Raw genomic sequence first — 17,795 nt, 5'->3', positions numbered from 1 at the left:
ATATCTGTAATTAGTATTGTAATTAGTAAGCATTGTAATCACTAGCTGTAGTTAGTTTGTTGTACGTATTGGAGTTAGTTAGCTCATATGTCAGAGTTAGTTAGATAGTCTAATCTCTAGAATGTTCTGTTAGTTAGTTAGTTACATACTCACATGGATAAATACTCAGTCATTAATCAAAGAAGAGTGTGAGTTCTCATTTTACTAAATCACACAATTTCTTCTGCTTTCTTTCTCAACTGCCAGTTATGGCTTCCATGGCTTTAGCCATGTTTGAGCTCTCACCAATGGTGTAAATCTTAATATGGTATCAGAGCAAGGATTAGCTGATATGTTCTTCATCGTCTTCTAGTTACATTGCTGCTTGAAATTACCTTTCTCGATTGATACGAATCTTCGAGTTCTCTGTATCAGATCTCAATTTTTTTTTTTTTACTAATCTGTATCTTCAATCTTTCCTTTTCCGAGTAATTCACGATTGATTTGTTGAATATATCCATGGCCGTCGATGATAACACATCTACCTCTGAGGCAACCAACATGACTGGAAACGACACTAGCAGTGCATTGTATGTACTTCCTTCAGATAGCCCAGGGATGATGCTTGTTCTTGCTCAATTTGATGGAGCAGGATATAGATCCCGGAGAAGAGGAGTTATGCGAGCTCTGTCAGTGAAGAACAAATTGGGCTTCATCGATGGAAGTTATAAGAGACCAAATGCAATTTCACCTCAATTGCGCCAATGGCAGAGGTGTGACGATATGGTAACATCTTGGATTTTGAATTCATTGGTTAAAGAAATTTCAGATAGTGTGGAGTATGTGAATGATTCTACTGAACTTTGGAAGGAATTAGAAGATAGATACGACCAAACAAATGGGGCGAAATTGTACCAGATACAAAAGGAGATCAATGATCTCACTCAAGGAGTATTGGATATCACTGTTTATTACACACGGATGAAAAAATTATGGGAAGAATTGAACACTTTGAGTGTGAAAAGTCAATGCAGTTGTGTGTGTGTGTATGGTGCCAACGATGGTATGCACAAGGCAGAACAAGATAGACGTTTAATTCAGTTCCTCATGGGACTGAATGAAGTGTATACAGTAGTAAGGGGAAACATTCTCATGATGAATCCACTCCCTTCCATGGCACAAGCCTTTTCTCTATTGATCCAAGAGGAGAAACAAAGGGAGTTCAAGCCAACTGGTAGGATGCCTATGGATGCAACATCCCTGAATGTAAGGTTCCTTCAACAATAAAGTCCAAGCAGGAAGAACTTTTAGAACGAATTATCAGAATAACAACTATGCAGGAGGCAATTACAACTCTGGAGGAAACACTCATTATGGGAACAACAGTGGTGCAGGAGGTAATTACAATTCAGGAGGAACTCATCCTTATCATGGCAGTAACAGTGGGAAGAATGCCATGTTCTGTGATTTTTGTAACAGAATAGGACACATTAAAGATAAGTGTTACAAGTTGCATGGCTATCCTCATCTGGTCCTAATCCTAGTGGTTATACTGATTCTAGGTTTTATGACAATGATGTAAATGATAAAGGGTGTGACCTTGATTTAAACACTAACTCATCACCCATCCGAGAACATCCTCAATCACCACATCTCTTCCCTATTGATCCTCCACCTCCATTATTATGTGACCAACCATCACCTTCACAAGTCACTATCCCTGTAACAAGTCAGAGAAGATCTAACAGGGATAACAAAGTTCCTCATCACTTTAAAGATTACATTGTATCTATCCTTACTCTAAAGATTCCCAATTCTGTCACCAACCTTTCCCTCACTGCCTTATTCACCAAACACCATCACATATCTCCTGATGTCATTGTATCTCACAGTCAATTGCTTGTTGAAAATGTTTGTCATGATAGTGAACCATCATCATACGATGAGGCATCCTTCAATCCTGCTTGGCAAAAGGCTATGACACAGGAGTTTGAGGCACTTTATGCTAACAACACTTGGGATCTTATTGAATTACCAGTGGGGAAGCAATCAATTGGATGTAGGTGGGTGTATAAAGTTAAACATAGAGCAGATGGGAGCATTGAAAGATTTAAAGCTAGGTTGGTTGTGAAAGGATACACACAACAAGCTGGGATAGACTATACAGAAACATACTCACCTGTAGTCAAGATGACTACTGTTAGAACTTTAATCTCCTGTGCTGTAAAGAAAGCTGGTCTATGTCCCAACTTGATGTCAATAATGCATTCCTTCATGGTGATCTCCATGAGGAAGTGTATATGAAGGTTCCACCAGGTCTGGAGGTACAGAACACAAGGTTAGTTTGCAAGCTTAACAAGTCTCTCTATGGACTTAAGTAAGCTAGCAGACAGTAGTATGCTAAGTTGACTGAAGCCTTGGCTCTTAGGGGCTATACACATTCACACTATGATTACTCACTGTTTTCCAAGAGATCAGGTTCCTTGGTAGTGTTTGTCGCTGTCTATATGGATGATGTTATTTTGACAGGCACAGACACAGATGAGATCACACAACTCAAGATTTATTTGGACAGCACATTCAAAATTAAAGATCTTGGCAAACTTCACTATTTTCTAGGCCTGGAGATACTTGACACAGCAGGAGGGGTACTTATTTCTCAGAGGAAATTTGTCCTGGATTTGTTAAAGGAATATGATTGTTTCAATTATGCTCCTTTGACCTCACCTCTTGATCCCACTGTTAAACTAAGAGCCAAAGAAAGAACTCCACTGCCTGATCCCACTTTCTATAGGAAGTTAGTTGGAAAACTAAATTTCCTAACCAATACTAGACTTGACATAGCCTTTAGTGTCCAACAGTTGAGCCAATTTATGCAAGATCCCAGAGATACTCATCTCAAGGCAGCCTTCCACTTTCTCAGATATTTGAAGCAGGATCCCACTCTAGGAGTGTATCTATCCAATGATCCTGATTGCACTATACAGGCTTACTGTGACTCAGACTGGGCCTCCTGTCCAGATTCAAGAAGGTCAGTTAGTGGATATTTAATTTTACTTGGGAATAGTCCTATCAGCTGGAAATCAAAGAAACAGGAGACTATTTCCTTGTCATCAGCTGAGGCAGAGTACAAATCATTTAGGAAGGTAGTTGGAGAATTAACTTGGCTGCACAGGTTACTCAATGACTTGACCATTATTAATCCATCTCCTATTGATATATACTGTGATAGCCAGTCTGCCATACATATAGCTCATAACCCTGTATTCCATGAGAGAACCAAGTACATTGAGGTGGATTGTCATTTTGTGAGAAACAAACTTCAGGAGGGGCTCATTTCTTTGCATCATATACCTACTACTGATCAACTGGCTGATATACTTACTAAGGCTCTAACAGGTCATGTGAAACATTAAGCTATTTTGGACAAGTTGGTTGCGAAATCATCACTACCAACTTGAGGAGGGGTATTGAAGATTATTAATATATCTGTAATTAGTAAGCATTGTAATCAGTAGCTGTAGTTAGTTTGTTGTACGTATTGGAGTNAAATTATTAAGTTGTTAGCAACACATATACTTAATTAACGGGCGGATGCATAATAGCAGCGCGGATACTTTAATTAATAACAGGTGGATACTTAAACTAATAAAGTATCCGGTTAAGTTGAATTGGGGGAAAATAAGGGATTTTTGTATTTTAGTAAAAGAGTAGGGAAATATTGAGAATAGGTAAAGAAGTGTTGTGCATTTAAGTAATTTTTCCATTATATAAACTATAACTAAAACATATAAATATGATTTTTATGTTTGCTAAACCTAAAATTTACTCAATTTAAAAACATATAGATTTTTTTTAAAAAAATTGTGATCTTAAATTAAAGATATGTATAATATATTAAAATATTTTTTAATTTTATGATCTTGAGCATGTCTTGAAATTTAAAAGATATGATATGATATTATATTNTACCGAAATATACAAATACAGATTTTTATGTATATGTATAACGAAATATACAGATTCATAGCCATAATAAACATAAAGTTCGCTAAAAATCGCAATTATACAAACTATAACTAAAACATACAAATATGATTTTTATGTTTGCTAAACCTAAAATTTACTCAATTTAAAAACATATAGATTTTTTTTAAAAAAATTGTGATCTTAAATTAAAGATATGTATAATATATTAAAATATTTTTTAATTTTATGATCTTGAGCATGTCTTGAAATTTAAAAGATATGATATGATATTATATTATACTATGAATCGAACTTTGTGAGACGATGTGTTAATTATTTAAAAGATATCATCAAAATATATTTTATACTTATTATACTCTATCTAACACTATATATTATTAGCATAGATATCTCCGTCCCTCAACTCTTTCCCGTTTTTCTTTTATATATAATAATCCATCTCTTTTGCTATATATAATTATATTCTTTTTCATAATTAAATACTGAGGAGTCCATTTGAGAATATCCAATAAACATAAAGGGCGATGTTAAAACTTAAAAGGAAATTAATGAAAAATTATTTTAAAAAATTTATTTAGAATAAATAAAGAACATTAGAGAGTTGTCCCATCTTGCTTTAATTAAAAAAAAAAGTTTTAAGATTTGTCACATTCCGTCTCCACTCGTTGCCAACTTGCCCATCATTATTATTTAGGCACTTAATTGGTGGTATATATGCGTGGAATATGAGGCAAGTTTCATCATGTATTTATTAAGAGACAATTTTTCACTTGAATACAAAAGGAACCTGAATCCAACAGAATTATACACAATAATGATTTAAAAAAATATATATATTAAGTCATTAGCGAGGGTCGTAAATCCTAAACGTAGGTTAGACTTGATTCCTATCATGTCAATTTATGTGCAAAAAGTTACATAATTAAAGGGGGACATGGGTCAGACTTCGAATTAAAAGTTACAACATCCATAGTATATAAAAATTGATCGAGAAAGGTAAGGGCAAAGCTAGAAGCCCGAGTACATATTTGGCTAAATTCAACAACTTTTTGATCAAGTATATACTAGTTCCGCGGTGTGTATATATGGTCGCATACATTAACACTGCGACATGTATTTTAGCTCCGAATTTTGAGTCTTTAAATAGATCCTTTCAAGGGTTCTAAAAGATTATCTTCCTTAATCTTTCATTATTTTCTGGATTTTAATTGGGAATATTGTGGGATCAACAATTCTGTATTCTAGCATTGTAAGTAGACGTTTGGCCATGCGTTACCATATAACGATATGAAATCGTGAGATGAAATCGGCGTTTGGACATGCGATTTCACGCTGATTTCATCTCATGATTTCATATCATGAGATGAATATATACCATATTCTTCAAAAAAACTCATGATTTGGGAACTCCATATCATGATTTGAGATTTTTTAAATACAAAAGTTGACCCACAAGTTTATATTTTGTTAAAACAACCCCATATTTATGTATACTAACCATTTATTTCATATGTAAATAAAATTAACAATCACATTATTCACATCATTACTTTATAAAATTTATTTTTCTCACCAATATAAATTTATTATTGCTTTAAATTTGGTGAATATAAATGATAAAGTGCAGAATTGCTTTGGTGAATATAAATAAGAACGGAGGGAGTAATACTTTTTTGGTTTTTCATAATAAAAAAAACTTCTCTTTCGGCTACATATGAAAATGTCTAAAGCAATTTAGTATGAAAATAGGACTAAATTGGTGATATATGTTTGATAATCACTACTTCCAATATGTTTGATTTTAGCACGAAATTAATGCACTAAAAATGTGTAATTGCAACAAGTGAAACAAGGCATGAACCATATGATATTGACACACAAGTGAAAATTGTCATAACTTGTATAGTGTTACATAATTATTTGCGAGAATACCAAAGGAGTACTGATGAACTATTTATGGTCTATGAGCATGAAAATATAGTTGCGAATGATATTGACCAAAAAATGGCTCAAAATAACAATGTTGGTTCGTCTTCTCGGTCATATGATCGAGAAATGCAAGTTTAACGTGAGAAGATTGCCCGTACTATGTGGGGGGATTATATAAGATTAGTACACTACAATTTATGTTCGATTTTTTTTATTGAATTAAAGTTTGATCAATTAAAGTTACATGAAACACTTAATTAAGTGGAGAACAAATAGCTTTGTAATAATTTATTATGCGATTATATAAATTTTGTCATTTGATAAGATTGAATAAACAATTGGGGCTATTTTAATAGTTTTACAACTTATGAGATTGTTATGTTAATGAGAAAATATACAACACAAAAATTTCATATCGTATGTCCAAACAAACCTTCAGCTTCATCTCATGATTTCATATTCTGATATCATATCACGATTCCATAATACATGGCCAAACGGGCCCTAAGTATTGATTATTATTCCAAAATTCAGTTGGTCTCTTTTCATCATTCTCTTTGTAAGCCTAGAGCCTGTTTGACATTGTTGTTGGGAGGACATAAACACTTATTTTGAAAGAAAAAAAAGCTTTTGTTGAAAAATTAAATGTTTGAAAAATCAGTAAAAGTGATTTTAAATGGAAGCAGAAGCAGTAGCAGTTTTTCTATGGTTGAAAAGAAGCTTAATTTTTTTTTTAAAGTAGAAGAAGAAACAAAAAATTATTTTTCTCAAGACTAAAATACCCTTTTTCATATATGCATATGTACCAATATATTTCTTATTAATTGCATATTCCATAAGTTTGGTTAAATTTCATTTAAGAATTTTATTTTTTATTTTTATATAATAAATTTTATAATTTATTTTACATTTATATATTATTATTTTATATATTATATTTTGTTTTTAGAAATAGAAAAAAACTAATAACAACATTTTTATAAGATTAGAAAAAAGAAAAAAATAACAATTTTAAAGATTTTAGCCTCCCCAATAAGGTATAATATTGATTGAAAATTTAAACATGTAAATTTTAATTTAATAAAAATAAATTTAATTAATTTTTTTTATAACAAATATTTAAAATAGTTTCTCTTTATAAAACAATGTTAATATTAGAAGTACATTAATAGTTTTTTTTTTTTTTTTTGTAATTTGACTCTCAAAATCATTTTTTTAAAAGATTAATCAAACACAATTTGTTTATGAAAAACACTTTTCAAATGAATAAGTCAAACACAAATTGTTTGTTTTTTCAAAAAAACTTTTCTAAAAACCATTTTTAAAAAGTCTTCAAAAAATAAGTTGTTTTTAGCAATAATACCAACATGCTCTTAATATTCTTTAATTGTTATAATTTGCTTAATTGCATACACAAAGTTATGAGTATTTAAACTTCATAATCGGATCAAGGAGACCTAGAGAATGAGAGTAATTATAATGAGTTTTTACATTAAATCTTCTCATAAAGGTGTTAGTCATTGTGCATTAATAATTCTTTCATAAAAAATGTTTTTTTATGGTTACAAACATTGAAACTTGAATGAATTTCAAATTTGTTTGACAAAAGAAATTAAAATTATAAAAAAGAACCAACCTAAGTCTAATTGTCTATATGTAGTGTGGTGTGTGTATTGCCGATTTTTAATTTATTTTTTTTACTACCACATCTATCTACTCTTCAATGATCCGCCCTTTTGATTTTTGAAGGATTGACCGATTCTATTTAAAGTTGTATATTAATTATGTAGATGTTAGACATGTGAAGTGAAGTAAATTCTATCGTTATGCAACTTAAACATGCTAAAACTTCTTAAAGTGTTGAAAAATAATAAAAGATTGAGATACTAATATCTAGTAACAATAGAGAGAAATTTGTGATTCCTAATGTTGATTTGAAATACTTATCACATGTCTATGCTATTCACTATTGTCAATTTACTATTAACTAGTTATAAATCGAAAAATCAAACTAAATCAATGGTTCTATTTATTGTATTTGATATGATTTGATTTTTAAAAACTGATTTAATTTTAAAAAAAAAAACGATCCAAATCAAACCACAAACATCCTAATTAGTAGTACATGTATTAGAATTAGGGGTGTACAAAATCGAACCAAGCCGCAAATCGAGTCAAATCGAACAAAAAACCCGACTAGTGGTTTGGTTTGACTTGGTTTGGTATTGGAAAAAAAACCCTGACTATATTTGGGTTGATTTGGTTTTAACTAAAAAAAACAACCCGAAACCAAACCAACCCAATATTATATATGTAATTTTAAAATTTAATTTTATTTTATACATAAAAATATTTACATTGATATAATTTAAAAATATTTCTTATACTATTTCATAGTTTTTATCTTTTAATATATTATTTCAAGTTTAAAACTTAGAATTCGGAATGGTCCAATAAAGATTATAGTTCATAGATGTTGATAATTATAATAAAACTTAAATCAAAATCATATTAATACTAGTGCAAAAAGAAAATCAATTCAACACTAAGAATGACAATAATATTGAATATTTGTTCTTTAGTTTTACATTGGTTTAAACAATTAAAATACATAATCTAATTTTAATTTTTCTTAAATATTTAGTAATGTAGCTAATACTTATTAAACTTATTTTTATCATGATTTAGTACTTTTAAATTATTATCATTTTCATTATGACTTTGCAGTATTTATTTTATATGATGATTTCATTATTATTTTTTATTGAATATTTAGTGTTATCACTCATCTCATATTTTGTGTTATTTTCTTAAGAAACACCTTAGATAATTGTATTTTGGTTGGACTAAAGAAATATTTGGAGCACAAGTTAATTATATGTTTATATGCAAACTTTACCGAAAAAATCCGAGGTTTATTAGTTTGGTTTGATTTATAAATTAAAAAATTCGACACAACGGTTTGGTTTGGTATTTGAAAAACCCGAACCAACCCGAGGTTGAAAAATCCAAAAAAATCTGAAATTTATTAGTTTGGTTTGATTTATAAATTTAATTTTTCTACACAAATGGTTTAGTTTGATATTTGAAAAATCCAAACCAACTTGGTTATGTACACCCCTAATTAGAATGCTACATGACAAAACTAACCCTATTAATAGTAAACATTGAAACTTGAAAGTAGAATTGAATATTAATAATTAACTTTATATGCTAAAATTTAATACTTTCCGTCCAATTTTGATTATCATGATTTTCTTTTCTAGAGTGAAATATAAGAACTTTGATTAATATTTTATGATGTATTTTTTTCATTATATTGAAATGTAAATAATTGCAATTTATAGTTTTTTTCGTATAGTTTTTGAATATCTAAATTTTTTGTTTAAAATATCAAAATAATGTAATCTAATTTAAATTTTAAAATTAATCAAATTAACTTTTGAAAAGACCATGACAACTAAAAATGAATAGAGAAAGTATATACTTCATTATTTATCCCTATACTAAATTGATGAACTTTCACATATAGCTACTCAAAAATAGCCTAATTACTCTCCATAGCTATAGTTTGATAATTACAATTCGTAACTACATGTTGTAGGGAGGAGAGAGACGAGCGAGATTGAGAGAGAGAGGCGAGCGAGAGAGGGCAAAAAGTGGGAGAGATGTGAATTGTATATGTATATCGGTTAGATAATTGTATATTATACATAAGTATTTGTATAAATGGCAAGCGAGATTGAGAGAGAAGAGAGAGATTGAGAGTGGGAGAGAGGTGAATTGTATATGTATATCGGTTAGATAATTATATATTATACATATGCATTTGTATATATGGCGAGCGAGATTGGGAGAGGGAGGAGAGAGGCGAGCGAGAGAGGGCAGAGAGTGGGAGAGAGGTGAATTGTATATGTATATCAGTTAGATAATTGTATATTATACATATGTATTTGTATATTCTGGCGAATTATACATATACAAATGTGGTTAATTATACAAACTCGAAGTCAACCCAAGTAATTAATGTATAATGTTAGTTGCGAGTGATAATTATAGCAAACTATAACTATTATAAGTAATTAAATAATATAAATTTGCTTAACCGCATAATAAATTTTGTCCCTAAACCAAAACGCTCCTTGGTGAATGAAAAGTAAAAACCAGTAGATAATAGGAAATATGACCGTTGCAGGACGTTTCTATATACTTACTTTATCTCTCACCAAAACTTGCGTTTTGCAACTTAAAAACTTACTTTCAGGATTAACTAACACACAACATAAAAGAATTCGATTAAATCGCTTAGAAAGAAGAAAGACTGACATTTTTGGAATAAATTTGTGAACAACACTGAAAATTTTAGTTGGTCAAATCAATTCTGTGAGTTTTCTGTCTTTGTTCTACTGCAAATATTCAAATTTGTTACGTATTTCATGCGGTTGTTTGTTGAAATCTCGATTGATATTAGCATATTGATGTTTCCTTTGTTGCTTCATTTCTGTTTTCTGTATTTCCCCAGTTTTCTGCATCCCTGACATTTCTGGTGATTAGTACTAATTTCATGGCCACCCTTTGGTTTTAATTTTGTTCAATGGAAGTAAAATTTCTTGACGGTTGAAAATGGGAGGGGGTTTCCAATGTCAAGAATTTAGGGCGGAATTACCGAGAAGCTCAATTTTCTAGAAGACTGAATATAGGATTGGAGGTGAACCGTGTTTACCATCGGAGCAACTCCTCTTGTCTTCTCATCTTCCTATTTTGAACTGTAATTATCAAATTGATTGAACATTGATAATACACCAGAAGTTGTTTCTGCTTAGAATAGGCTGGTGTTGTTCAATTTTCTCGTTGTTGGTCCAATACGCCCTAGGTTTATCATAGTATGTTTGTGGTTTAATCACTCGTTTCTTGTTGCTCTGCTTCTATTTTGGGATTTACAGCAGGGGATATACTGCACAATTTTGCTGATAGGAATGGCTACACCAGGAGCTTACCTGATTCAAGATCAGAATATAAGTGTACACTATGATGGTATAAATTTCATCTTGCACATATGAAATACATTGATGTGATCTTGTTACTATTTCTTAGCTAAAAATTTTGTGTGTTTTTTTTTTTAAGCAGGGGCTTCTCTGGTGGGGAAGAATGGTATCTACAAGGCACAGAAGAAAGGAGGAGGAGGGATTGGTGGGAGAAAAGCGCTTAATGATATCTCAAACTCGGCAAAGCCTTCTGCTCTACAAGCATCAAAGAAAAATAATTCCATCAATAGAATTTCTATTGGGAAAGATCATGATGCCTCTAGAAAGAAATTTAGTGCAGGAACGAAAGCTAACTATTCTAAAGGTCTGGAGAAAAAGGGTGGCAGGAAAGCACTAGCTGATCTTACAAACTCAAGCAAGTCGTCGCCAGTTGCAAAAGAACAATTTCTCCATAATCATCAGAATTGCGTCAAAGCACAGAGAAAGGTGATGGACATGAGTTGTTTTCTGAAGGAAATTGGATTAGATCATGGTACGGTCAATGCTGATACTTGAATCGTGTTATATCTTTTTTTGAAAATATTTTGCTGATCCAGTTTTCCTTTGGCAGATGATGTCCCTGTGCATCTAGGAGCATCTCCACATGCACTAAAACCATCAATGAAGTCGAAGGTATTATTTGCATTCTTAGCACCTTTTTTCCTCACGTACACATTCAATGCTTTTGTATTTCAATTTCTGCTTTGTTAAGTTACATTTTGTTTCTGAAATGTAGTCATCAACATATCAGCCAGATAGCCCAATGAAGAATTATGCCGAAGTGGAAGAGATGCCAGAACTGATGTTTTATGATGAGGTTCGTAGATGTGAGCAAAATCGAGCTTGAGCATCTTTTCCCCCTTGTGTTGCATCTCCTAAATCACGATATGTCAGCTGGATGGATGACAGTGTTCTAGATTTTGCATTGATTGGAACACCTATCCATTCAAACCATTGATGGACACTTCTTTGAGCTAAAGAATCACTCGCATCCCATTGAAACATGTTAAATATATCTGTTGTAGTTATCGGTCAGTCAGCTGTTTGACTGTTCACGTTGTTTTGTTCTTCCTTGTTTCACATTTTATCACCTATCTTATGCTTTTGTATTCTTTCCTCCTATTGTTTTTCTAATTTTTTTGTTCATGTTTGATTGGATGAATTGTTGTTAATAGTTGTTTTCTAGACCTTTTCAAGTTGGGATTACTGTTTTATTTGTCTGTCTTTTATTAGAGACCAGTAACATGCTTGTCTTTATCTAGGTTGTATAATCTCTTTGATCTCACTATGACAGAAGGTTATGCAGGGAGATTGAAGGAATAACATTCCTTCAACCTTTTCAGTCCTTTGAAATAATGAATTAACTTATGTTGTATGGGAAAGAGAAGAAAAAAATAGGACTACGGTGGATCGAAACTTGCATTTAGATGATGTAACGTATAAAGATACCTAGAGTGGACGCAGACCTTATGATAGATCTCAAGATAAGCATTTTCAGAAACAGGTTTGAAAAATTACAAGAGTGAAGAAGCAATGATGAAAAGGGAAGTATCTAAACCAAAAATATTAGAAAAAAAAAAGGTGTTCAACAAGAACCGTACTCAGCCACAAAAAAAGAGAGAAATCGATCAGCTACCGACAGGACACATACTGCGGCTGGTGTCCTTCGCTTCAACAAAGGTATTATGAACAGACAACGGTGATATCACCATGAACAAAACCCCTTCCATGAACAACCCTAAGCCCAAGTAGAATTGATTTTGAGTACTTTTTTACCTCAAAATCCGGCAATCCTGATTTTATTTTTTCTGTCTTCATTTATTTCTTAAATTTCGTGTCCGGTCAAATGTTGCCACATAAAATGGGACAGAGGGAGTAATTAAAAAAAGTTTTGAAGTGAAGAAGAAATTAAAATAAATATTTTACAAAGAAATAAAAATAATTAAATATATATAATTTTTAATATCAATAAGTATATGTACTAACTAATTGTAAAGTTACTAATAAAAAAATGACACGTGTCCAATTTGTGCACTCAACACTTGCCTTCAAGAGAGTGTGCACACTCTCTATGCCATGTCAGTGTTTGTGGTGTATTTATTCCATTTTAAAATAATTTAGGGGGTAATAGAACCCTAGTTAAGTTTAGATGTGTCTCTGAAATTTTGATTATAGTCTAAAGAATACTTATGCCTTATCTCATTTTAATACTATATTATCTTTATTTAGCGAAACGCTCAATTTATATAGAGTTTGTCAACTCAAAACTCAAAGTTCCTCTCAAACATGAACATTATATCTTTAAATGATAATGTTATATTCTAGGTTTTGATGAATTAACAAACTAAGGTGCAAAGGACATGGTCCTCAGAACTCTCATGTTAAAGGTCAGGTCAATTGTGTGCAGTTGTAAAGATGCAGAAACTACAGTGGTTGGTGGGCACTGCAACATATGTGCGGAGGACACCAGTCCTCGATCAATGGCGTGTTAACTAGGTTTTTTGTCTCTCTTATAAAATGAACATGTTGACAAGATTAAACCTAGTTTTTGCAATCAAGAAAATACAAAAAGCAAAAGCCATTCTCAAGTAGAAAGTCTTCTCACACGTACAACGAGGGACCTGATTGAGTATTGCATTGTCTTCCGTTGTTGTTTGAGTTTAGTGTCTTGTGCTCTCATATTTGTTGATCTACTCCTATAATATAAATGATTGTAGATCATTTCATCTTTTGTGATTGTGAGTTGAGTTTGTGGTTAAAGTTAGTGATCAAGTGGTATTTGTAGTGAAATCTATATTATCTAGAGGTAGTTGATATACTGGACAATAGAGTTATTGTTTTGTGTCTTGTAATAGAGGAGTTATAAGGTGTGTAGGATCAAGAGTTTAATCCGCGGTACGTAGTTGAGTCTATATCAACGTATTGTTTGAAGTTGATGAAGTTTTGAGAAATTTTATGTGACATGTCGTGGTTTTTTCTTTCTTGAGTAAAGAGGTTTCCATGTAAAGATCTGTGTTACTTACTTTAATCCTTTACTTAAATACTTCTATTACTAGTTTTGTCAAGAGACCTGGTCTCTTAACTCATGATGGACTAGTTTTTAGCAAAGAGGTTTCTCATTCATTTATAGTACTTACTACTACTATCATATATCATAAAATTGTTTTGTTTTAATACAAGGGGCAGGATCAGAAGGTTGCCAATGTGTTACTTTATACAGAGTAATCAAAAGATGAATAATAATCAACATCTTTCCACTAGTTTTCTTCTCCTCTTGTTGGTCAACAGTTTCGTTGGTTTCAGCTCTGTACTATTGCATAGATCAACAAGGTTGAGTTCCTTCCTCTTCCTCTGATGAACATCATTATTATCAGATGAAAGGAAAGGATGATTCAACAACAGATCAGCTGTCCATCGAGAATGCGGATCCCTATCAACGCACTTATTCAGAAAATCTTCTGCCTGCTTAGATAACTTGTCGTCGTGCAACTCCGGTGATTGCATTCCAATTTTGCACAAAAGATGAAGAGGATCAGTGCAATCCCACACTTTCTTCCCAGTAATCATCTCAAAAACAGTGCATCCGAAAGCCCAAATATCAGCCGGAGTTCCATATTCATCATCAAGCACTGATTCTGGTGCCATATACATTGGTGTTCCCCTAAGCTTTCTTTTCTTACTCCCAATTCCAACCTTGCTTGCGAATCCAAAATCCGCAATTTTGGCAGTTTTTTCAGTACCCACGAGTAGAATGTTGTGCGGTTTGATATCACCATGAACAAAACCCCTTCCATGAACAACCCTAAGCCCCAATAGAATTGATTTCGAGTACTTTTTTACCTCAAAATCCGGCAATCCTGATTTTTTACCAATTCGATGGGCTAAACTTCCACCAACAGCGTATTCGAGCAATATATTATAGAGAATATCGCCATCTTCTTCAGTGACATCCGCTCCAAAACAGCGAATAATTTGGGAACAATCTTGAAATTCGTTAAGGAATTCTCTCTCTTTCTGTAACGATTTGGAACAAGAAAACAAAGAAGATTTGACAGCGATGGAGAAATTGTTGTGTGTAGTTGCTAAAGTGACAATACCTTCAGCGCCTTTTCCAATAGTTCTTCCTCTGCTCCATCTAATGGAAGCCATTGAATCTATGTATGTTTTTTGTTAGGTAATTGGGGTTTTTATATACCTTTATAATAGGGACGGCGTGATTCCTAATCCTACCAAGATTGCGCCGACCGCGTTACTTCTAAATTTCCTTGTAGTTTAACTTCAGGTAAATTGTACTAATGATAGGTAGATATTTTAATATTGTCCTCGTCACATTTTTTTCTTTTTTAGTAATATGAGTGTAAATTGTAACCAACTTTTCAAGTTATCTTATTTTATTCCTGTTATAGTTATCTTATTTATATTTATTATTCGTATTACTTAGCTAGCGCCATACTAAAACGTTTCTACTTTTAAAAAAAAAATGGAAAAGAGTTAAAAATTGTCCTTAAATAATAATTATAAAAATAAAAAAATCACTAAAAGGACACAATTAGTTATTCTATTTTAATTTATAGAATGAGATTATGAAGAAAAAACTTATTGAAACTATCTTTGCATTTAAGGTATTCTATTTTATTTAATTTAGAAAATGAGATTAAAAAGGTACATTGATGGTAGACTAATTAATTGCCGTAAAGACAATTTAGTAACTATCTTTGCATTTTTTAAAATTTAATTCGTGATTTTGTTAGAGTAATCAAAAGAACTTATTGAAATCATAGGTTTTACTAAAGTGATAAAATAGTCAAAAATCAAAATACATTCTTCCTCAAGAGTAAATCTGAATCCCTTTTCTTGCATATTTATGTTCACTGAATTGTAATTAGTTTATTCAATTAAATTTAGACTTGCTCGAAAGAGGAATCTATGTCTTAGGATTATTCTAATTAACTATTGAAATCATGAGAATTGATAAGACTTAAGACATGAATAATAGAGTATATTCGTTTTTCCATAATCATCTTGCACATGTTTTGTCACCCTTACTTCTCTTAGTGAAAGTATCATTTGGGATTGTCATCAGTTGTCTTTAGTGACAATTTTGTCTATAATTGGTGGTTCATAATCATAACTAGATTAACTTTTAATCACCTGAATAATAATTAACTAATTTTATTCGATTTCTTATTTGAATTAATTTTTATTGATATGATTTTAATACTATATTACCTTTGGCTAGCGGAAGCGCTCAATTTAAATTGTGTTTAATGCTTGTTAGAGCCCAATCTATATTAGGTCATGTGAATCTGGATTTTGGGGCCATGTGTGCAGCCACTAGGAGGACAACTATTTAACACATGGTATAAGAAATTATAAAATATGTAATGTTTAGCCTCTTCCAAAATAACTGAAATTGGCTTTCAAAGAGAAGTCACTTGGAGGATCATTATTTAAGACATGTATTGGAAATTAACAAAATAGTTAATGTTTAGCTATTTCATAATCAACTTCACTCATACTGGATCGAAGTTGAAATACTGGGTTTGAAATTGCGAATTTCAAATAGATGAATTTTAAATTAGGCTTTTTAAGTTTTTATTGATTCGATAGAAATTGATGATCAGACAAAAGAAACATGTATGTGGAAACTACAACTTGTTCGTCGAATACATTAGTACTTATAAATGATAACTCATATTAAAACAATAATATTAGATAGCAAGCATTTTCTTCTTTGTAAACTCAGATGCAAATTTCCTCTCAAACATGAACATTATATCTGCAAAATGATAAAGTATTAGATTAACCAAGTTAATTTAGTATTCTTTTCCTAAAATACGGGATGAAGAAAGGGAATTTACGTATATTTCACTAGTTTAGGAGCTAATAATTTAGATACAATCTAGTTTGCAATATTACATATCTTATTTGATTTTGTAGCGTCTAGACACGTTCAAATATGTCCAGATATGGGTCAAATTTGTTCTAGATACATTATATTCAAGTGAATTACATGTATATGAGATACATAACAAATTCCGCTCGCCTCTCTCCTATCTCGCTCGCCACTCACTCATGTATCTGGTATCCCAAATACATGTGAATCACACCAAATACATACATATACATGTATATAGTGTTTATTCAGTCTAATGCACATGTATATGGGATACATAATAAAATCTCGTTCGCCTGTCACCCTATTTTATTGTCTCTGGCGCGCAAAAACACATATATTTAAATGGATTTTTTCTTAATTAGTAGTAAGATACATAACATTTTAAAAGTACATAATAGTATACATAATAAGTAAAGTATGTCTAATTGTGTAGTTTCTCCACAAAAATAATAATAATTGTAACTTAGGAAGTAAAGGATGCCTAATTATTATAAGGGAAAATGTCCTGATATACCCCTCAACTTTACTATTTAGAGCAGATATATACATTGTTATGAATGTGCTTTATATATACGTTATTGTTATACAAATGGTTCACACATACCCTTTTCCTCTGACGGAAGTGCAAAAATTAATTTAAATTTAATTTTTTAATTAATTTTAAAAGAAATATAATCCATAAGGAGTATATTTGATCCTCCTCACACATTTTTTTTTCTTTTTAGTTTCAATGACTAATTTAAATTTATTATTTTGATGATCAAATTTATTTATGTTTCACTAATTTTCTTGTAAAATTTATTGTAGATGCCCTAAATTTTTTTACAAATACAAAAGCCTAATTACAAAATAGTAAAAAAATAGTCTTAAATTATAATATAGCCACAAGAAAATAGTATTTTATTTTTACATTAAAGAAAGAAAGAAAAAATAAAATAAGAATGAGAAACTCAAATTATGACAATCAAAGAAGT

General features: G+C 31.3%; 2 protein-coding genes across 5 annotated transcripts; one reads left to right on the top strand and one right to left on the bottom strand.

The window, feature by feature from the left end:
- The first annotated feature begins 10,144 nt into the window (after positions 1-10,144).
- Positions 10,145-12,094, top strand: LOC125874213 (uncharacterized). Of its 4 annotated transcripts, none has more exons than XM_049555058.1 (5): positions 10,145-10,281; positions 10,842-10,932; positions 11,026-11,415; positions 11,494-11,555; positions 11,659-12,094. In XM_049555058.1, exons 2-5 carry the CDS (start codon positions 10,875-10,877, stop codon positions 11,767-11,769), a joined length of 621 nt encoding a protein of 206 aa, XP_049411015.1. In that variant the 5' UTR covers positions 10,145-10,281; positions 10,842-10,874; the 3' UTR covers positions 11,770-12,094. The 4 variants fall into 4 exon arrangements, with proteins under 4 accessions (XP_049411015.1, XP_049411013.1, XP_049411017.1 ...); XM_049555056.1 differs by having other exon boundaries at positions 11,023-11,415; XM_049555060.1 differs by having other exon boundaries at positions 10,146-10,281; positions 10,845-10,932.
- A 2,005-nt stretch (positions 12,095-14,099) lies between these two features.
- On the bottom strand, positions 14,100-15,169 carry LOC125873253 (mitogen-activated protein kinase kinase kinase 20-like). The gene has a single exon (XM_049554153.1). It carries the CDS (start codon positions 15,069-15,071, stop codon positions 14,166-14,168), a length of 906 nt encoding a protein of 301 aa, XP_049410110.1. The 5' UTR covers positions 15,072-15,169; the 3' UTR covers positions 14,100-14,165.
- Between the last annotated feature and the right edge of the window lie 2,626 nt (positions 15,170-17,795).

This window comes from Solanum stenotomum, chromosome 8, assembly GCF_019186545.1.
Source record: "Solanum stenotomum isolate F172 chromosome 8, ASM1918654v1, whole genome shotgun sequence".
NCBI lineage: Eukaryota > Viridiplantae > Streptophyta > Magnoliopsida > Solanales > Solanaceae > Solanum > Solanum stenotomum.
The sequence above is the reverse complement of the archived record's forward strand: the minus strand, read 5'-3'. Positions and strand labels throughout refer to the sequence as shown.